The 21,889-nt window shown below is 55.8% G+C and overlaps 5 protein-coding genes across 5 annotated transcripts; 4 read left to right on the top strand and 1 right to left on the bottom strand.

The window, feature by feature from the left end:
• Positions 1 to 898: 898 nt before the first annotated feature.
• Positions 899 to 2,029, top strand: COL26b_003629 (uncharacterized protein; the record flags this gene model as incomplete). The annotated part of the gene is made up of 1 exon (XM_053176522.1): positions 899 to 2,029. One exon carries the CDS (start codon positions 899 to 901, stop codon positions 2,027 to 2,029), a length of 1,131 nt encoding a protein of 376 aa, XP_053039609.1.
• Positions 2,030 to 9,563: 7,534 nt separating this feature from the next.
• COL26b_003628 (uncharacterized protein) lies at positions 9,564 to 10,273 on the top strand (the record flags this gene model as incomplete). The annotated part of the gene is made up of 3 exons (XM_053176521.1): positions 9,564 to 9,584; positions 9,670 to 9,842; positions 10,015 to 10,273. 3 exons carry the CDS (start codon positions 9,564 to 9,566, stop codon positions 10,271 to 10,273), a joined length of 453 nt encoding a protein of 150 aa, XP_053039608.1.
• A 1,342-nt stretch (positions 10,274 to 11,615) lies between these two features.
• Positions 11,616 to 12,341, top strand: COL26b_003627 (uncharacterized protein; the record flags this gene model as incomplete). Its single annotated transcript, XM_053176520.1, has 1 exon — positions 11,616 to 12,341. The coding sequence occupies one exon, from the start codon at positions 11,616 to 11,618 to the stop codon at positions 12,339 to 12,341; it is 726 nt and encodes a 241-aa protein (XP_053039607.1).
• A 1,172-nt stretch (positions 12,342 to 13,513) lies between these two features.
• COL26b_003626 (uncharacterized protein) lies at positions 13,514 to 15,109 on the top strand (the record flags this gene model as incomplete). Its single annotated transcript, XM_053176519.1, has 3 exons — positions 13,514 to 14,306; positions 14,369 to 14,578; positions 14,649 to 15,109. 3 exons carry the CDS (start codon positions 13,514 to 13,516, stop codon positions 15,107 to 15,109), a joined length of 1,464 nt encoding a protein of 487 aa, XP_053039606.1.
• A 4,429-nt stretch (positions 15,110 to 19,538) lies between these two features.
• On the bottom strand, positions 19,539 to 21,795 carry COL26b_003625 (uncharacterized protein; the record flags this gene model as incomplete). Its single annotated transcript, XM_053176518.1, has 5 exons — positions 19,539 to 19,871; positions 19,945 to 20,473; positions 20,524 to 20,775; positions 20,824 to 21,423; positions 21,593 to 21,795. The coding sequence occupies 5 exons, from the start codon at positions 21,793 to 21,795 to the stop codon at positions 19,539 to 19,541; spliced, it is 1,917 nt and encodes a 638-aa protein (XP_053039605.1).
• Between the last annotated feature and the right edge of the window lie 94 nt (positions 21,796 to 21,889).

Here is a 21,889-nt window from a genome sequence, read left to right as displayed (position 1 = left end):
GACGACACACAAAGTAGACTAGCAATCCCAGAGCTGTTCAGCATGCTCCACGGAGTTTCTCGTAACGGCCATTTCCGATTCATTTTCTTCCATATTGACAGGGGGGGAAAAAGGCATGAACTCTGATAAATCATTTGCTTGTTCCATCGTTGTACGGCCACTGCAAAAAGGTAACAGCCGGGCCGCTGCGAGACCCTAAACACCACCTGACAAAACACCGCTTGCATGAACAGCGTCTCGCAACATGGTGCTAGAGTCAGCCCATACCAGAGTGAACAACAGGCGACCAAGGCCTAGAACTACAGCGCAAAGACCTCCGTAACGCGTAGAGAGGTTGCATGACGGGAGGAAGGATATGCAGTACTGCGTAGGGGAGGGGGCCGAAGAAGCAGACCGGCACTCATCCGCATAGCATTACCCGAGCACATTCGCCAGTCGGCTTGTACCTACGTAATCATGCATCCAATCACCGCCCTCCCCGCACACCCGGCCAGCAAATCACAGCCCTGGAAGCCGATCGTCTCCTCCCTCCTCGGCCAAAAGTCTGGCTGCCCCGGATTTTGCCATTAGCGCATGCAAAAAAGCCATGTCCCCGGGCGTAGCTCTCTCTGCTGCAACAGACTGTGCTGTCCCGTCAATGGCCGAGCCGGTCGACTCCCTTTCCATTCCTCAACAAGCTTTCCTGGTGCTTCCCAACCATTTTCCCATATAACCTGAAGCGAAACCACCCGAACTCCTATCCTGTATATACACATCTGTCACCAGAACCAACGACCCATTTAGACCCTTGCTTTGCGTCTCCCCAGTCGTCTAACCAATTCGCGCCCACTCATCCATACTTTTACACAGCCTACCTTACCTGCCAGACGACAGGCCTGATACGAAGCAGCACCAGAAAATGGAGGAGGCATACAAGCAGTACGCGAATCAGGCGCGTCGAAAGAACCGCTCCAGCACAAACCTGAACCACCTCTCCCTCGCCCCCTTCACCTCGAGGCTGCCGATGCAAGACGACGATGCCCTGCCCGACCACCTCACCTCGCCAGCCCACAGCACCTCTTATCTGCAGGGCAAATCCGCACCCACGACGCCGGGCCTTCTGACCCGCTCACCCGCTCGCTCAAACTCCCACGTCCGCCGCGCCTCCGTACCGCACGCCGAGCTCACCAAGAGCAAGTCCGCAACGCACCTGGCCCCCGCCGCCAACGACCGCAAAGCCCACTACCGAAAGTCCGTCTCGGGCACCACATCTCCTACCGTCCGCCGCCGCAAGGATGACTTCTCCGCCAGAGATCCCAATGACAGCGATTGGCTTCTGCGGACCGGCGCGCTCATCAGCAACGAGAGCCGCGAGTTCAAAGGCCAGGCGTGGCTGGTGTCGAGAGAGAGCTCCACGAGCTTGACTGGCATAAGGGACGCGGAAGACGAGGCTTTCGAGAGGGAACTGGCTCGCGAGCGGGAGCTGGCTAGTCGTCGCGGCAGCCGGCGTGGCAGCCTTGCAGATATGGACGGAGCTTACACCCATTCCGCACGTCCGAGTCGTCCTGGAAGTCGGTCAGCTAGCAGGGCGGGCACCAGAAGCCAGATGTTGACTCCCATGGAGCGACACTCTGACGAAGGATATTTTCCCCGTCACCATGACAGTGACGAGCTCGTCCCCGGGCCCGATTTTGTCAATCTGGACGAGAAGCTCGAAGCCTTCGACTTTGACACGACTCAAGATGACGAAGCTGCCGTCAGGAGACTTGTCAAGGGGGAGAGGGCTGGTGCCGCTTCGTGGGTGGGAAATATCCTGGGATGGCCGCTGTTCGCGGTTGAAGAAAATGAGGAAGAGTCGGACGACGAAGACATGGACGGGGATTTTGGACATGAAATCGACGAGGCGCAGGAGCTCCGCTCGTGGTCAGCACGGCATTTTGAGGGCGTGCCCAACGCCCCGGAAGAGCGGATTCCGCCCCCAAAGGCTAACGAGGGTGGTTGGCAGGATGCGGCATGGTTGCTCAGTGTGGCCACCAAAGTCTTGTTGTAAGTGGACAATGGTAGAGGGGAGAAAAAAAAAATAGGTGTCTCCACGAAAAGAATGCCTGCCAAGGGGCCTTTCGGCCGCCCTTTGGGAGAACGGTGATGTGGGTATCACGACAGCCCTAGCAGTTGGCAGGACTGGGAGCATCACCCATCACCGTTAGACTATTTGAGAACCCCGGCAGCCGAATCTGCAGGGTATGTTTGTTAATGTTTACTGGGCCCCACGTTACGTTTTTGCCGGATCCTTCCAAAAGTTGAATATACCGCGAGAAGCAATATTTACCGCGTCTCGGAGCCATCTGCTCGTGGGCCATGTTGTCTGCCCCTCGTCACTCGGGAATGCTGCTGCTGCCCACGTCCCCTCCCTAATGGTTCCTCGTGCAGATTGCGGCGCAAACGTTCCTTCTTCCATGATCGGCGCTGCGAGATGGAATCAATAGCACCCTTCTCGTAGAAGAACCACCTGCCTGTTCCAGTAAAAAGACATGTCCAACCTCAGCTGCGAGGTTGAACGAAGCTCGCCCTCGTCCTTCCGGCCAAGAGGCTGTAAACCACGTGATCACTTACACCAGCAAGCGGAGCTGGTGACGTCTGGTCCGTTGTCAGCCGTATCAACCACGGCCTTGAGAATACTGCCCGTCAATATATCCGGCCGGGCAGAATGTTTGCTTTTCTTCGGGCGTCTAGAAAAATATGTAGAAAAAGTCTAATGCGAAACGGCGGCTCTCGACCAACGGAAAGGTGCGGATTTCATCTGAACCATCGTCTCGAAGCCCCCAGAGGGCCATGATAGCCGGCCAAGCCGGCGCAGGGAGGCTACTCGCACGGCAGGATCAACAAAACAGGTTTTGGGAGTGTCACCTCGCACTTGCATGCAGCTTCGGCGGGAACCTCGTGTTGTCCGCGCAGACTGCCTCGAGAGACGGTGAAGGACACAGTCGGGGAGGAGCAGGTCGGCTCGTGATCGCCCAATACCTGTCGCTCGTGTGAGCCACGCCCGTGGATCAACGTTTCCGCCGCGATATCGTACCGTCTGGCCGTTCCGCAGACCACGGTTTTCAAAGTTGCTTGACCGATATATGCCCCTTGTCATTCGGACGGATGCCGACCGCCAGAGTGGAGCCAGGATTCAGCCGTAAAGCGGGGGGCGAGTGAGCATGAATTTACTGCGTACAACAGACAAATCGGCTCCGGCTGTCATCTGGTGTCCACCCGCGATGAGATCTGGAGGCCAGCAGAGGTTTGCTTTAACCTCCCTCAGAACCTACAGTAAGCTTTGTGATTCCGAGCCGCATGCTCCCGGAATGAAACTCGTCGGTGATTGTCACAGGCAGGCTCTTGTAATGCTCAGACTCTGAACGCGCTAACGCCTTCGTCATGGAATCCATTATTCAAGGTCCTGAATACCGGAGCCAATCCTCTGGCTGAGGCCTCGCGCCAAAGCTCTGAAGAAGCTGGTGGTAAAGATGTCACCGTACATTAGCCATTGGCTGTGCGATATCGAGCTTTCCTCCACTGATGCGACGATCGAGGTTTGACGAGAAAGAGTCAAAGAAGCTGTCACTTCGGTAATTCTTCTTCACCTCGTTTCTGGCTCCCTTCCTTACTGAGCCGTACTGCCATCCTAGCGGACTTGGCGCATGCGTGACACCCAAGTTCAGCCGAACCAATCATCAGACGAATCGAAGCGGCTGCGCTCCCGTCCTGTTGTTCACAGAAGGTCGAAAATGCTCTGGAAGGTGCGGAGCGATATGTCTTGGATCCCAGAGCATGGGCGAGCGGGCGACAAAGATGGGCCTGATGGTGGTGGTGGTGGGACCGACGAAGCCCGTGGAGATGAAGTTCTCAGTTAGCGGCATGCCGATTTCCGGCCTACCGCATCTGTAACCCGACCGTCAGGAGTGGATCTCCGTAAAACACGGAGCCTGCCACGTTACGGTCCCGCCCTGCCGGATTCTTTGGCGTTGGTGAGGTCGCAGAGTTACCTAGCTTCGAGCGGCTGAGCTCCAGCATGAACTAGGAGAGACCACGCCCATACTCCGAAGCCGCTGAACCGCCGGAATAGGTTTCTGTCGCCAGAAAATGTTCTCTCCGCCACACTGGACTCGCAATCAACCAGACGACAGCCGCGAGAATGCGGCGGCGACGGCGGCAGGCTGTGAGGTGGTGGTGGTTAGTGGCAGCCGTCGGCGTGGACCACAGACGGTTGTGACCCAAAACGGAAGCGTCCAGCAGCCAATACACCCTGGTCCTTGCATAGCCTGCGGTGCGACCCACCGATGACGTTCAGGCGCGTTATGACGTCTGGGAAGAAACTAACTCCAACCCCCCAGAGTGCATATGCAAGGAGCCCCACCTCACCACCAGTTAACCACCTCGACGGAACCCCATCACGGAGAGCATGGTGGACAACACCACCACCCCGGCCACACAGCGCACGAAAATCCTTTTTTTCCTTTGCTGAAAAGAATCTGGAAGTGGGGTGTTAACCGTCGGCCGAGAGAGTCTAGCCTCCATCGACGAGCTCCAACAAGTTGATTCTGCAGCGGTGTGGGACGGTATTTCACCAAGCTTTCCCTGTCAACTGTACTGCGCCGGTGGCATTGGGTGGCATGTCAGCATGGCCAAGCGTCTTGAATCAGGAACGGATCGTCGAAAGGCATTTGGGGACGGGGTTAGGACCCTGCATTCCGCCGTTGCTGGCCCATCCCGTTGCCTCTTTTTCGCTCCCCGATCTCTGCCTCCCGCGGCTGCCCTTAACTTGGCTTCGACCCCTCCTACCATGCCTGGGACTTCCTATCGGTGTGGAGTGGTGAACCATTGGCATCGTGAGTTTCCAGACGCAATAGTTGAGCAAGTATCGTCAATTTGCCACAGCTCCAGCGAGGGTCTTTGATGGGTGACTGGAGTGTATCGAGACATTGCCTATGGATCGTCCAATTTGCGCCCGTACTCCGTTGACTGGCCACGTCTGCTAGTCAGGGGCTGGCTGAAGGAGGGGTTTGACTGACGGGGCCAGTGACGACCAACTCCTGGAGCTATGGCTGGGAATCAGACCTCAGAGCTCACTTACTAAGTACTGGCTTTGCTTTTCCGACGCAATCTCTAGGAAGCTTGCGTAGCCTTGCGCCAAATCTGCCGTCAGGTCACTCTTGATAGGACGTGGCAGAGAAGAGGCGGATAGAAATTCAATAAACGACCGGCAGTAGGCGAAACAAAAGGTAAACCTCAAGATGAGACGGAAGTGAGATTCAAAGTCGGTGAGTGCCCGCTTGGAAGCAAGCAGAGACCAAGCTGCGCCAGGTTGCCGAGAGGAAGTCGAAGGAAGGCAGCGGAAGATGCTGATCATAACCTATTCATGACTGCGGCGCGAGAGATGCTATCTAGCTTGCCATGCAGGGCGGCGCTTTCGCATCGTCCAGGATCCTGGCGACCTGGCACAGTCGCAAGGAGGGCCCGGCAGACGGAGGGGTAGGTAGCGTGGTTGTCCTGTGTCGGTGCTCAGACTTACTGTATGTGTCCGTAAGGCAGTATGGATATCCTCAACCAGAGGACGGAACCACGTTCGGTCTAGAAGGTTTCCGAGGGAGGGGGAAAACGACGGCGGGTAGGTAACAGCGGTGCGTGTCTATCAGCTGTGGTGCTGTCGGTCAAATGACAAGTGATCCGGCGTGTTCGGATTGAATCCTGACAGCTGGAGGCGCTGAACCAGGCGCTGTCATGACGCGAACCTGGTTTATTTCCTGCGAAAGTTGGTAAGTGTGGGAACTGTCAATGGTCTAGACTCTGTAATAGAGCGCCGAGAACGCCCGTGGTAAGACGTTGCGAGAACGTGCGTGGTTGATCAGGGCTGATCGTCGGGACTCACCTACTGGTGCGAATGCGGTCGACGTACGGATATTGCATGGAGAAAAGAAATCAGAGGCTGGCAGAGGTAGCCGGGACGCAAGTGACAGAAAGCCAAGAGTTGGAGGGAGGGGTCGGGTACTTGTAGTGCACTGTGAATGGATTTGCTTCTTTTCCTCATTTGATAACACAAAAGAGCTCGCGATTGTGGAAGAGAAGACCATTTCAGACGGATCCAAAGGTGCCTAGGGAAGGAAGGCACGGGCGAGCTGCAGGACTGTCAAGGTCGGAAGAGCCTCACCTTAAACTTGAGGCAGGCAGGTAGAAGGCAGGTTGGTTGGTTCCTTCCGTTTAGCTACTTACTTGACGGTCGTCGGTGAAGAAGAAGATTCCCCCTCAGGACAGGCGTGCCTTGTCCCGGCGGGTTACATAGGGCGTCCCTAGCTCATGGACGAGTGACCAGAGATGCTGCATCGAAGGAAGAAAATAACACGATGAGCCCCGTACGTAGGGGGATGCCAGACGCGTTAAAGGTGCTAGCAGGCTCTGCCCCAGCAGTATTCGGTTACCTTATCCACCTTGGGTTCCTTGCCTTAGTTGGGCTGCTGCAGCGGCAAGCTAAGAAGGTGCTTGCTTGGATGCTTGGCCCGAAGGACAAGGTACTCGTCGTTCAGATACTCCCGTCTCCCGTAGCTCGGTAAGATACGGCGGTCACTTCAGTCGCAGCTGTTCTTCCTGTCGTCAAAGTGTTTGCATGCTGCTAGTTGCTGCGTCTGTTGTGTGTTGACGGAGGCGCCCGGACGGACCCTGAAAGACAAGGGCTATGAGTGATGCAGCTCTGGCGACGCTTCCATCAGTTGATTAAGTATGAGGTCAGGTCGGCGCGCCTAGAACTCGTGCGGTGGATATCCAGCCTCCTCCTTCCCTCTCGTACATACGGCGGTAGCTCCCAGCTCCCAGCTCCCAGCTTCCAGCAGCATCAAGCTCCCTCCCAGTCCAGCATCTCCCGACCCGAGTTTTGGCGGCCGCCAGACCTCGCGGCGCACTGGCTGGGTCATCGCTGCCTTCCGTACGGTGATGCTCGACTCGCTATTTCGTCCGCCTTGCTTTTTTGGCTTTGAGTTCCTCTGGTATATCTCGTCTCAACCAGTCTGGATTGTCCTTTTAAGCCAGGACAGCGTCTCTGTGATCTAAACGGATGCGGTCGAGGACGTTGGTTACACTTTCCTGCTGCTTACTCTGCTGTACTCCCCCGTCAATCTGCAGTGCTGTGACCAGCGTCAAGTGTACATGCCTCTGCCTGTGTCCGCCGTCTCTTTTGTCAGCGGTCCTCGTCTCTATCCACCTAGTATTTGAGCCACCTTATTCACTACCGTTCAAACCTCGCACCTCCTCCTGCCGCAGCGTTCCTCAAACCAATAACGAGGGAGAGACACGAAAAAAAAGACAGCAACCGCATCCGCCAACATTCCTACCTCCCGACCTATTTACGCCGTGTCTTCCTTACCCAGGTACCTTGCCTACATCCATACCTTACCTACCTACCTACTCACGCCCACTAAGGTACCACATACCTTAGCCGGACGAAGGCCCTGCAGAAAAAGGTGACCCAATCCCGCCGTATCATCGCTTGACCCTGACTTTCATCCCCCCGCTCCTTCCCCCCTCCACTCCTTCGTCACCACGACCCCTCCACCGTCCGCCCCTCCTCTTGGGCAGTACAACGTCTGCCCGCAGCAACGTCCCACGCAGGCCTTGCAGTAACATTTCCGGCATCAGTAAGGGTCGTCCGCTGCCGCAAGAGCAGGGGAAGAAGCAGAAGCACCGCAACCAGGACCAGGACCAGGACCAGGACAAGGACCAAAACTACCATAGCATCAGCATCAGTAGTTGCAGCAGCAGCAGCAGCAGCAGCAGCAGCAGCAGCAGCGCGCTTCCTCTCCAGACCCGTCGGCTCCCGAGGCTTGTCATCCGGCTTAGTTGGACTCGTGAGCCTGTCTCACTGAACTTCACCTCAACTCACCGTACCTACTTTACCGACGCATCTCAGTTGCTCACATCGTCCTCACCTGGCGCCTGACACCCGGAAGGTAAGGTCGCACGCATCTCTGCCTGCCCCCTCAGCACCCAGCACCCAGCACCAGCACCTGCAACTGCAACTGCAGCAGCTCCAACACCAAGACTCCCCAACCAAAATCGCGCTAGGGATCACTCCCAGATTTGCCCTTGGCCTTTTTGAGAGATCATCTCCCCTCCTCTCGTGCCCCGGTCCTACTGCCCCGGCCGTCACGCCTTCCGCTTCTAATCAGCCGTCCAGGGCCCTCGACCCTGGCGTCTGGTGTACCTTTTAATTTACCTCAATTCAGGCGCTCAACGGCACTCGCTCAACCCGCCTGCCCATTCACCTCTCACCTCTCACCTCCCAGTGACCTTGACCTTGATCCTCATCTTCGTCCTGGAGGTGAGGGTGGCTGCCGCAACTGGATACCCTAGACGACGCTTCTTATTGCTCTTGTCGTCGTCGCGTGCCGTATTGCTACACTTGACATTTCGGGAGATTTCTCTTTTGTCAACCCTGAACGCTTCTTCTTTTTGCTCGCCTCCCTGATACACATCATAGTCACCTCACCCTCGCCCGCATACTTCTTACATCACTTCTTCAACCTCACCTAACAGCCGCATCTCTCAGGTTCCTTCACCTTAATTCAGCTGCAACCTCCTCGCGCCTAAGCAAAAGCCGAAGACGAACTACAAACCCTGCCGCTACTTGATCTTCCTTTTCCAGAAGGTACAGTCCTGTCCTCTCCCGTCGTAGGCCGTCTCGCTCCTAACCCAGCAAGTCCAGGTACTTCGCAGTCACCAACGCAACCCCACCACGCAGTTCTTCCCCTCCAAAAAGTCCACCTACCCACATCACTCACTGCATCCCCCGCCGAAAAATTATTAGACACCTCGGAAGCCCTACCTGCCTTTTTGCCTACCTTACACCTTGCCTCGCCTTACCTTAGCAGAGCAGACAAACTCGTCTTATATGCGCACCCGACCAGAATCGGACCCGACAGACTTCCAGCTTACCCTTTCCTACTCTAGCTCGCCCAAACAACTGCTCGCTGTATCCAATCCTCACTCCCGGACCCTATTCATCGTTCATCTGTAAGTAATTTGTCGTGCCCTTCTCTCCCGCTTTCGCTTGCTTCTGCGGCGGCTGTTTTGCCTCTGCGTTGTTCCCTTCCTCCCCTCCATCCGAATACCCACACTCAGCTGCACATGCCCTTGTTGCGGTATATCTCATTCATCATCACCCGCAGCTCCAACAATCATTGATGCTGCTTTCCCTTACCCGGCACAAAAGAAACCAAATCATACCCAGCATTACCCTTCCTCGCCTCCAGGGACCGGGGGCAGATATTCCCAAGCTTTCATTCCCATCCCGCAATCCACATCACACCACACATATCTATCCATCGTGGGATCCACCCTTGGACTGAACCTCCTTGCTTGCCTCGGGCTCTCTAACCAAATCTTCGCTTCAGTAGCTCCTCCGTGTCTCCGTGCTGCCACCAGTCATACTTGAGTGTCACTCTCGGTCACTCTTACCCCTCTAGAGCCTTTATCCGCTCTGTTGTCAACTCCTGCCTGATCACCAAACAAAAAAGAAACCAGTCTAACAAAATAAACACAAATCGCCAAAAATGCCTGCCTCTGAGGACAAAGTACGTGAGCAACCATCAAAGAAAAATATGTTGTGGTCACGCGGCGGTTTGGACTGTGAGGGCTAACGTGGGGTGTTGGGCACAGAGCGATGACGGTCCCCTCAGCACTACCGACTTTGGCGACGCGATTGACTCGGTCACCTTCGGTCAGATCCTGGAGATGGACGACAGCGAGGATGATCGCGAATTCAGCCAGTCAATCGTCTTTGGCTTCTTCGAGCAAGCAGAAGAAACTTTTGAGTCGATGGACTCGGCTTTGTGAGTCGCATCATCACCGCCCGCCCTCACCTTTTGCCCCCCCACTACCCATCCTTTCCCCCTCTTCTTCGTTTAGCCCCCTCTTACCCGCGGCCCAACGGTTTTCCGTGGGCCTTGGGCTGGTCCAAATATGCTCCTGGACAGCGCTGACTCTCATCTCTTGTCAATGCAGAGAGGAAAAGGACCTCGAGAAGTTGTCGCAATTGGGCCACTTCCTCAAGGGCTCATCGGCCACGCTCGGCCTCGTCAAGGTTAGAGACAGTTGCGAGAAAATCCAGCGTTACGGCAAGAAGGAGAACGAGGATGGCACCCCGGAGAAGGATGAGGAGCTGTGCCTGGAACGCATTACCGAGACGCTCAAGGCGCTCAAGACGGAGTACGAGGACGCCGAGAAGGTTCTAAAGAAGTTCTACAACACCACCGACGCCTAAAGCCGACGTACGACTCCCAACGACGTCGCGCTCCATGTCGCGGAATCAGCCGCACCGTCTCCAGCATTAGAAACGATGGCTGCGACGACGGCAAGGACGTGGAACAAAAGGGACTGTCTTGCCCTTCCCGAAGAGACCTACAGCTCTACGACCCATCTTGGACCTTGGATGCTTTGCTCACGAACCTACTTCTCCTCATACCCCTCCCCTACGTTTACGTTTCTGAATCATGAAGAAAAAAAAATGGAATTTTTGCATGGAAACCTGGACTTGATCTGCGCGGAAGGCCCTCAACACTGTTGGGGGCAGCCGAAAGAATAGTCGGATGGCCGAGGTAGTCTACTGGAACAACAAGAAGGTTCTAAATACCTGTTCCCTGGGTTGTTCCATCTGCGCCTACTATAGTCCCCAATCAACAGCATGCATATTGCGGTCTTTACCACTTCTGCTGGATAGATGGGCAGCAGCATAACTTGTGTTTTGATAGGCAATGCAAGGCGTATTGGCCGATATCAATAGGCCGTCATCCACACAGACAATGAAGATGCATCATGAAAATATCCAACTAGGTCAAACACGAAAGAAGTTCAAACCGATAAAAAGGAATCCCATTGACATCTTTTTGTTGGCATTAGACAGCATTAGACATATCAGGTTTGAATACTGATTGCTTCGCCAGAGCCCTAGCCACCGGGGTTTCGCTGACAACAGGCTTCCATCCCGAGTTCCAAGTGCGGGCAGCGGGGAACCCGCCAAAATTCTCCCGAGCGTCACCTTTCAGCCTTGACCGGACTGACATCATCGCGAGCTGTGACGAAGCCCAGGCGAAAGATCGACAAATTGACGCCATAGCCTGATTCTGGTACGTCTCGACGTTTCTCCAAACTTATGGGGCCCTTCCGAGCGGTCGGTTCTGTGGCTGTGCGGCTACGAGGGAGACAGCTGCCTCCCCAAGCCCAGCGGCCAGCCTACCGGCCGAGTTTCTCTGTCTTTTTCTATGGCAACTACCGTTGCCACAGATCGTGATCTCTTGCTTCCCCGGGAGTCGCAGATGGAAACTGCACGGTCGACTAGGGACGCCAGTCTTCGGCCCGAGCCGTCGGGAGGCTCTTGCTGTCTCCGTTGACGGACCCTCGATTCTGTCTTGTCACTTTCTCTAACATGGTTAGCAGATTCCGGACGTTATCTACGCAAAAGCCCATGAGCATCGTTGGATCGGTCATAAGGTTCTGAGACGTCCAACTACGCGAGGCAGTCAACATTGCACCGAAACCTGCAGAGAGTCTCTCAGGCGCCAAGATCATAGTCATACTCCCTGACCACATCGGCCTCGACATTCGCAATGCCTCCTCGACCTCCTCCACGCACTTCACCCACGCACTTCCTGTGCATACCCCTCGTCACCGCCTCTTCCCGGTCTCAGCTGTCCAAAAGCCTGGCATCCTTTGAAGCAGATGTCACTAGCCCAGACAGCTTCGCCATCCCTTCAGACGCCGTCCGTCCCCTCGGCACCCTCCACCTCACCCTCGGTGTGATGAGCTTCCCCAAGAACGAAGGCGTCGAGAAGGCCGTCGAAGTACTTCAATCGCTGAAGCCGCGCGAGATTCTATCAACCGTCAAGCCCCTATCCTCCATCACTCCCTTGGCCGGGCCAGCCTCCTCGACCCCTGAGAAGCCTCTCTCCCTCACCCTCCGTGGTCTCCATTCCATCCAGCCCGCTCAGAAAGCCACGGTCCTGTACGCGCCGCCGATCGACCCCGACGGTGTCTTTCGTGGCTTTTGTGAGAAGCTGAGGGGAGTCTTCCAGGAGGCCGAGGTGATGGACAATGAAGACCGGCCGTTGCTATTGCACGCCACCATCGTGAACACCATCTACGTCAAGGGCGGCAGGGGCAAGAAGGGGCCGAGGATGACCATCGATGCGAGAGATATACTTGACCGGTACGATGACTACGTGTGGATGGAGGACGTGCCGGTGGAAAAGATTGCCATCTGTCGTATGGGGGCCAAGCAGATTGAGGGTGTAGACGATCAGGAATACGAGGTTGAGGCCGAGATCGACTTTTAGGGACGAGATATGGTTCTGGACGAATATCTAGAGACAGTATACCTCCTCGACTAGCTATATGCCTAACGGACTCATATAAGGAGAAGGCCTTAGGGGCACACCCGAGTTGAACTAATCGTAGACGGGGTACTTCAGGCAAACTGACATCGCCATGTCGGCGCCATCAGGTCCCGTTGCAGAATCAGGGTGCTTTGGGGCAGCAACGGCAGTGTTACGCCAGATTCGACCTCTATTTCTAATCTATGTACACACAGTTCGAGATATGCTGCAAGTGCAGCTCACGTTTAATACCTAAATGGAGGGAGTGAGTGCCCAAGACCGATCCAAAACACATGATTGCTGTATGTAACCTTGGCAAAGTAACAAACACCGCTTTCAGGCAATGGTAGGAAGACCTGAGAGCAGCATCATTTCCACTCCCAGGGCAACATACTGTAAAATCTTCTCATCTCGGCCCCTGCCATTGTCCCTCCATGTCTCTCTGTGGTGCTTCAGATGAACCGCCAGGATCCTCCAAAGGAGATTGCAGTGAAGCTGCAGGGGTCTGAATGGACGCGCATCACCACAGGGCTCCCTAGGCCACCTAACCGCACCGCCAGCCCCCACGACTGTCAGCCCCGAGCACGCGGCCACAAGCCGCCGGGCCGCTAAAAATACGGCCCCGGCGGGGTCCAGTCACGGCACGCTCTACCTGGGTTACAGACGCTGGAGCCCCCAACTCAGCGAGCGTCCCCGCTGTCGCCCCCAACACGACGGACGAATACGTATGCCCCCCCGTCAAGGTCTGCCTTACCTAAACCCACTGTGTAGCGACCTCCGCCGGTTGCTTGCGACGACACTCTCCAGCTCAGCTCAGCTCAGCCCGACACGAGAGACAGAGGGATACACAGAGTGAGAGATCTCTCCTCTCTCGCCATTTAAGAGGGCAGGCGCCATACGACTTTTGCCTCCTGCAGGCACCCGACGAAGTTCTCCTCCCCTCAACCATCGTGGCCGCTCTCCCCTCCCCCCACCTCTAGGCAACAAACGAAGGCTCCAAGCGGGGGGATAGAGAGACAATCCTCCTCCCCCTCCATCGCGAACTCCCCCGCCCTTCGACTTCCTACACAACATGCAGCAGCACCGCATCCGAAGCCGCATGCTCCTCCTCCCCCTTCTGTCCCGCCGTTCCCATGACGAAAGATAAGAAGCTGCTCCGGATGTCCGACAAGCGCCGCCCCGGCGGCAGTGTCAGCAACACGAGCGGCGGCAGTAATACCGGGAGCGGTAGCAGCAACAACACCACGGGAGGCTCGACTGCTGGATCGAAAGGAGGGTCGAACACACACTCGCTACACACGACAAGCTCGCGGAGCCCCGGCTCAGGCAACGCGGCGAGCATCATCGCGCCGCCGCCGCGCGCACACCATGCGCCCACGAGCTCAGCTGTGCCCGACGAGGGCAGCAGCTCCCGCGAGTCAGGGAAAGATGCAAAGGATAAGGAGTCCAGGTCAACAAAAGATACCCCCAGCACAGGAACCGCTGCCAACACCAGCAGCGGTAGCAGCAGCAGCAGCAGTACGACATTACTTAAAGACAAGGATGCTCGTATAGCGAAGCTCGAGCGCGAGCTCGAGATAATGGAACAAGAGTTCACGAGGGAACTCGACAAGCTCTCCCAGGCCGAGAGCGAAACGGCGGTCTATTGGCAGGCGAAGCACAGCGAGCTGAACGAGCAGTTCCTGCGAGCCGACGCGGATCTCAGGATACTGAGGCAAGAGGCTGAGCACCGCGATGCGGACCGCGACGCCTTGCGACGAGAGGTCGGGGAGCTGAGGGCGCAGGTCAGAGGGTTGAAGGAGTTTGTGAGCACGAGCACGCGGACGAACGGGCAGACGTCCGACGAGGTCTTTTGCGAAGGGATGATGAGGCTGGGCAACGGGTTGCAGAACTGGATCATTGTCCACTTTCGGAGGGCGAAGCTAGGTGTGTTTCTTCCCCCTTTGGAAGCTGTGCGACTTGAGAGCGTGGAGTCTGACCGAGCGCAGATGTTGCTGCCGCCAGCGAAGATGTACGCGATGAGCTGGGTCGTTTAGTACCCATGTACGCGGACCTGGAGACATCCGCAAAGGTGCATATGCTGCAGTCCATCGTGTCACGGATTCTCATGGATGTCATCTTTGAGAACTGCTTCTTCGGCCTGCCCAAAGAGCAGGCGGACAAGTTTAGGGCGATGGAGGAGACCTTGTCGAGCTACGGTTCGTCACTTGCGCCGCTGGCCGGATCCCCCATCTAACGAGGGAGGAGGCACTGACAGAAAAGCTTTAGTGGACGACGCGGAAGCACTCAACAACTGGCGCTCCTCGACTCTGGCGCTTTTCCAGCGCGAGGCGGAGACGAAGATGCAGGCAGAAACAGCGGCATCGACAGACGCCATCATCGCCCGCGTGAATGGCATCCTCGACGCCGTCACCGACGCCAAGGCCACCGAAGCCCGCGACACGCCCCTCCGGACCCTAGTCGGCAGCGCGGTGGACCTGTCGCGGCAGCTCGCGGTCCAAAAAGCCGTCTTCCGGATCCACATGCCCGACATCGTCCCGGACCAGGAGACCAAGTTCGACCCCGCAACCATGGAGGACATTGGTGGGGAGGACGAGGAAGCTCTTTCGGGGCGCAACATTTCCTGCGTCACCTTCCCCGGCGTCATCAAGCGCGGGGACGAGAACGGCGGGCACATGCAATACCAGAATATCATTGCCAAGGCTAGGGTACTTTGTAGTCCCGAATGATGATGAAGAAGCTGTAGCCACCCACCATCCCTTTTGGCGTATATCGTCTAATCCTCCTCCATAATGATGATGATACTCATGGCCCACGTTTACGCACCGGCGCCCATGACAGAAAGTGCACATTTGTAGCCCGTCTGCCGTTATCATCCTTGCCCTCCTCTATCAGTCTTGGCCGCCGGCGAATACCCCCTCCGCACCTAGCATTCATATGACGACTTACCGCTTCTTCCCCCCTTGTCTCCCGCCGCGGCCTAAGCCGACGCCGTTGCCGCCTTTCGTATCCCATCCATCACAAACTCACAGCTTCCCAAACACCCATGGGCGGATGGGATAACAACCCCGGTATGGCCGACCAATCGACGCGGGTTCCCACCCCAAGAGACATGCAGCGCCAGCGACCTGCAGCTCCCACGCCCGAACCCACAAGAATCAGTGTGGAGCGGGGTTGGTGGTAGAGACGGATCTCCCTCTTCTCTCCCTACAGCACCACCTCACCTGTTGATTCAATCTGGGTCCTCACCCCGACTGCTCACCAGTGGAGGGGGAGGATGAAAGAGGAAGGATTGTGCGGCTCTGCAACTTTGCAGAGCGATCCTTCCGGGTCTATGGCACCCCCCAAAGCTTGCAGGCTCTTCGCGTCACCTACCACGTTGTGCCCAAGGCGACTGCAGCACCTGATACTCGTGGGTTTTCAGGTGAGAGTCAGCCATGCGATTCCAACCGCAAGTAAAGGCAGACACTATTGGAATCCACCGCCTAAAAAAAGACAAATTTTCGAGCCACGTTCGCTCATGGAAGGGATTCCCTGGGTTCAATGTTAGCAATTCGACCCCTTTTTTTTTTAAATCATTGCTCCAGTCTGTGAGGGAGACTTCTCCCGGCGTTCCGTCATGTATCACCGCAGGCGCCGCGCAGCAGCTCGCTTGCTCTATTTCTACCAACAAACCCCCGCTCTGCCTGTCTCTCTTTCCACCCTGGCAACTGCCCATACACGTGTACACCGCATAGTGGGTGGCTCACGCAACTATTCTCCTGGACAAATTCGGGGAAGATGCCCTTGACGAGAGCTCGGGCGGCCCCCGTGCGGGTTTCTCTGTACAACATCAAGGGACTGTGCATTTGGAGATCCTTAGCCCTATGCTGTCACAAGTGAAGCTGATCGGACGGCAGCTCCGAAGGTCCATTGACCGTCCACAAGATCGTCGATCTTTCTGCGGCGGGCACAAGCTCGGAGACGACATCAGACCGAGACGAACACCTTCTTTGAAGACGATCGCGGACCAAGGCCAAAGCCATGTCTGCTGACACTCATCCTTCGACATTGGTGAGTCAACGATATCGACCGTGGGAGCTGATGCTGGCTTCGAGGGTGGTGTGGATAGCCAGCTAGTCCGCTGCTGCTATCCGTCCCGAAGGGTGAGGGTTCGTGCCGATGGCCATGGTTCGCATTCGGAAGGCCGCCGGCGAGGGGGTTGCAAGCCGCTTAGGTCCTAGGTGCACGTAAGATTCCGGCCCATAAAGACTGACGCGTAACCGAAATCCAACAACGCAGAGGAGAAGACGAGACTTCCTCCCTCTTTTCCTCGTTCCCTTCTCTCCATCATTGTTGAGCTGGATCGTTCAGGAGCTAACCCTCATCTGCCCGTTGAAAGCTGGAACTTTGTTATAGGGATCGAAGTGCAGGCACTTGGCTGCAGCATCCATCCCCTGTGAACATCCACTTCAGTCTTCCGGCATATTCCCCACCCACCCAGCTTGAGTACCATCCTCTCTCGTCTTCGTGTCTCTCGTTGTCTCTTCGGTCTTCGCGTTTTCGCCCGTCGCGTCGACCCTCGGAGGTGGGACTCGTTGGCTTCCATATTGTATGGATGGAGTTGGTGAGCTCCTCGCCAGTTCCCTTCTGAAGGCGTAACATATCTGACGTTGTACAAGGCTCATCTCGTCAGCGGCAGCAAACATTCGTTTTACTTCACCGTTGATCCAACCTTTTCACCATGGAGAGACACAATTTCGGATACGGGTATCCGTATCCCTCCGCAGATCGTGACTCTACTCCTCGCTATGTTCCTCGAGCAGGGTCCACGTCCGTGACGTCTTCCACTTCTTGGCAGTCCAGCTCTGGCGGCAGCAACGATAGCGGCTATACCTATTCTTCGGAATCTTCTGGACAATACAACAGTTATCGCATGCCCGACAGCTACTCTGTATCGACTGCTCCGTCGAGCTTCACGGCGCTGAGTACTATGCAGCAGCAATTCAATGGGCAAACGACAACCATATCAAGCCCACGCCGGCTTGGTTGTGAATTCAAAGCCTGGACGGGCTGTCAGCGGTCGTTCGGACTTGAAGAGGACGAAATTGGCCAGTGGATACGTCATGTTGAGGATGACCATCTTGGGCGAAACTACCCAAGTCGTTGTATTTGCTGGTTCTGCGATGATGTCGAATTCCGCACCGAACTGCCCCATGATCCCGGCATGAACTTCGAGTACAGGATGAAGCACATCGCAGACCACGTCTTGGAAGGATTCCATTTCGATATCAGGAGACCCGACTTCCATTTCATTGACCATGTGTACAGCATAGGACTGATATCGCCCGAGGCATTCGCGCTAGCCAAGGGGCAGAGTGAGGGGCCGGCAGCACCAGCGGGTGTGCATCCGTCAGGCTTCAGACCAGCGGCGCGACAATCAAGGCCCGAAGCAGTGGTGTACGTGTCGAACAGTAGTCGGCGACGACAGAGAGATACCCGTCGTCATGCCTAAGAGGTATGTCGAACGTCTGGTGGCCAGCGTCGTTGTTCCGGGATGTGGGTAGGTGCGCTTGCTTGGATCTCGGAGCGGGCCGGTGTCGATCACTGAGCAAGGGGAGCCGGCAGTCTCCCGATTTGTCTGTCTTTGGAGGCGTTGGTGCGAACCACAGTTCATCTGGTTTCCTTTCGGTTAATAAGCTTTTCCATTCCTCATCATCTCGTCACGCTGCACAAGGCACTTCGTGCACCTCGGACGAAGGCAGTTGCAGAGGCCCTCGGGCCTGCCTGCCTGTCTGACTGTCCCCCATGATGAATGCTCAGTCTTGTATACCTAGAGCCTGAAGACCTCCGCGAGGCCGCAGAGGAGGACGCGTGCATCAAGGCAAGGCACAGGCTAGGTGTAAGGCTGACTGGTGGTGATCCCGAGCGATGGTCGAGAGCCAGGTCGAGAGCGAAGTCGAGCAGCAGGGGACTCCCTCGGTGTTCTGGAGGAGATGACCCCTCTTCCGGTGTGCCGAGGGCCACGAGGGTCCGAATTCGCGATGGCCACGCTTTCCTTTGTGAGATGCTTGGTACAAGTTTGGGCGAGTAAGTTATGGGTTCAGGACGTTTTTGTTTCGCGTGAAATTGGAGGACATGCGTCGTTCGTTGGGGGGAGGATCATGTGCTTCCCTGGTAGGCAACAACGTGCACAAGGAGCTTTCTCTATCGCATTCACTGCAGGGGTTTCTCTTTCCGGCTTCGTCTATGCTTTTGGTTTCAAATGGGGAAAGAAGGAAGGTGGCCGCTCTCCACTTTGGTCAGCGCAACCTCAGATGATAACAGACATACATAGGAACCAGACCTTCCATAGCACAACGTTGGCGACAATAAGTTTATGATGAATATTTGGCATTACTGTGCTCCAGGTTTTCTTGACTGCTCAGGCCTCAGGCTTGAGTAAGAGGTGTCCACGCGTCACTTTATGTGTTGTGTCGGTTTGCCCAACACTCCCGATCACTTCGCCTTGCTGTGAATCTTTCGCCAGGAGCCAATTATCGCTGCAGCTAGATTTTCGATGGAGTCTCCCCCCAATAGGCTTACTCCCATCCAAAAGAGGGCTGTGACGAGATGCGTGGCTCCCGACCTTTTTTCCCAGCCACTGACTTACACGCTGCGCATGCACAGCCTCATTCGGCCCGCGCGGACGTCAAGTCCAGCTGAGCGACGAGAACTCAGACACGAGGATATTGGTCCGGCGTCTCCGCTCAGGTAGTATCACCGTTGGCGTCGTAGAATGGGAATGTGATGTGAAAGAAGAAAAAATGTGACCGTTGAGCATGTCACAGAGCATGTATTATGCAGGGTCATCCGGGGTATTCGCCCTGTGAAATCCCAGAGCTGCTGTTGTTAGGCCTCGCTTTCGGGATTGGTTGGCATGTTAAAGTTGCCGTCTATTCCCAACAAGGAGAGGAGGAGCACTGGCGGATGCATGTCTCGCACGCGTCAATTGTGGCACAATGTGCTTCTTGCTTGGCGAGATATTGTGTTCTCGAGACTGGGTCCTCACGAACTATATATAACAAAAGGGAGGCTTCAACCCACGAGGTCGTCATTTCGAATCTCTTTCATGCCGAAACGCCCTCGTGCGAAATGCCTCTTTCGCGCCAATTACCCTTCATCATGTCTCATTCACCCTCAGTGGAACTCGGCGTCGACACGGCCATACCTGACGCCGTCCACCTTCAGCTCAAATCCCAGACCAGCACTGTCGACAATCATCTCCAGTGTAAAGTCAAGATTGTCAAACTCCACGCCTCGTGTTGTTGTTAACCTTGTGAACAAGCTTCGTGGCACTGCTGCAAGATCTGTTGTGAGTGTGCATACGTGTATGAGGTCACGAGTGTATGCTGAGGGCGGTTCGTCTGCTTCACATGCAATTAGATCGTCTGTCACCGTAAGGGACTGCCCAGGGCGGAAGTTTCGAGTATAGTGGAATGCGATAGGCTCCTGAGGTGATATTGCCTCGCCCTGCAATCGCATGTCGGTCAGTCGTCGTCCCCTCGGAGGTATGCTAACACATAGCAATAGAGTTCAGACTCACCTTCGCAATGTGCCACTGCATGCGGTCCGACACCATCCACCGCTCCCACAGTGGTGACCAGTACCGCTCGCTGACCGAGTGTTTCTCTTCGTCGTACACGGTTGCGTATGATGTGCCGTAGTGGTACCGGGCTTTCCTCGATATCACCATGTTGCCCTCGAGTCCTCGCAGAACTGCTCCACGCACAACAGCCGTCCAGGCATACACAGGCTGCATCACTTCGATGGACGCAGTCTCTTGCAGTGTGGTCATGGTTCCATGAGTCGGCCGTTCGGTGTAAGGTGGTGGTGCCGCGCTGTTGAAATGCGACTTCAGTCTCCGGTAGAGGTAGTCGCTCTGGCCGAACCCTCCGACTAACACGATCCCAGACACGACGCCGCCCGCTTGGCGAATCCCATCTACCTGGCCCTGGACAAGATCGCAGACCTCTTTGACTACGGGCTCAAATATTTCTTTGATCTCGGCGGCCGTCATGATCATAAATCCGCAGTCCAACCCGGCCTCTTCGTCGTCTGGTAACCCAGGGAATCTTGGCCAAGTTAGGATATTCCCCTTTGCGAGTGTGAGAAGTAAACTTACGGTACGTTGACCTCTTGGTGCTCATCTTCGTTGAAGTTCCGCTTCACAAACTCTTCGAAATATCTGAGGCCCATCTGCCATGTTTTCTGTTTCTTGTGCATCATTTCGTCAAACCGGGTATGACCGAGCTTGTTCTTCACGTGCTCTTCGAATCTGTAGTTTAGGAATGCACTTCCGCAAAGACCGCCGGTTCCCACGGCAGACTCTTCGACCTTGAGCGGCTTGAGTGAAATAATTTTGTAGGCGATCAGACTACGGTCGTCAGCAATGTTTGCGTGTACTCGTCCGCGCAAGACTTACTCGACAGTTCCGCCACCAGCATCACAGACAATGAAGTTGTCGCCAACGTTTAGGTGGTTTGGTTGGATGGCCTTCAGCGTGTAGACAGCCGCGGCTTCGGGTTCGCTGATCATTTGGATCTCCGACATGGACCCCATGCCGGCTCGTTCGGCGGCTTGCAAAGTCGTGTTCTTCGCCGCGTCTGACCACACCGCTGGACAGGTCAGGACGAACTCGACCTTGGTGGACGCCATGAAGGATTCGCCGTATCTTCGAGTCAGGGTGTCTATTGTGTGCTTGTAGACTTGTGTGAGATAGTCGCTAACGGCATCAAGGACGTTCTTGTTGTAGCGTTTTAGCTGCGCCGCCGTTTCCAATGGGCTCACGTAGAAAGGTAACTTCTGTGAGCGGTCAAGGAATAGTTTGATACACCGAAGGCGGGATTCCTCTGGCTTGAACTGGAAGCCCCATTTCACATTAGGTTTTGTGCCTTCGGGGGCATTCTGAGGAAAGTCATAGCTGATCTCGGTGGGCACCTTGTCCGAGGTGATGCCATTGCCGCCGGGCCATGTCTTGATGATTTCGACATCGTCTGGTGTTGACGTGTAGACGGCGGCGACGCTGAGCTGAAGTCAGCCAAAGTGACTAGGGTCAGGCACGACTGCCAGTGCAATGATGGTGTGGGTAGATGACCGCGAATGAGAGGAAGCATCACGAAAGCGAAGGGTGCAAATAAAGAAGAAGACATCTCATGAACATCATGACGGGCGTCGAGGCGTGTGCGACTCACCCTGAGAAAGTGGTTCCAAAATCGACGCCTACAATCAGTCGATCGGCCGGGCCGAACAGCTCACGTGGAGGAGCCTGTCGTTGCGGAGGGCCATTGACGGCTTCGGTGGAGGAGTTGGGCGTGAAGCTGGTGAAGTAGCTGCTCCGGCTCGCTTGGTTCCGTAGACTGCTCGAGGCCGGCCGGAGGGGAAGATTGAAGCTCATGGCGGCAGTACCAGATCTGGATATCTGCTCACACCCATAATCCGCACAACGGGACCAGCGGCAGAGACAAGGCGAGCGGGACAAGCCCTCGCAT

Source organism: Colletotrichum chrysophilum, assembly GCF_026319265.1.
Source record: "Colletotrichum chrysophilum strain AFK26 chromosome Unknown scaffold_20, whole genome shotgun sequence".
Taxonomy (NCBI): Eukaryota; Fungi; Ascomycota; class Sordariomycetes; order Glomerellales; family Glomerellaceae; genus Colletotrichum; species Colletotrichum chrysophilum.
This window is presented reverse-complemented; position numbering and strand designations above follow the sequence as displayed.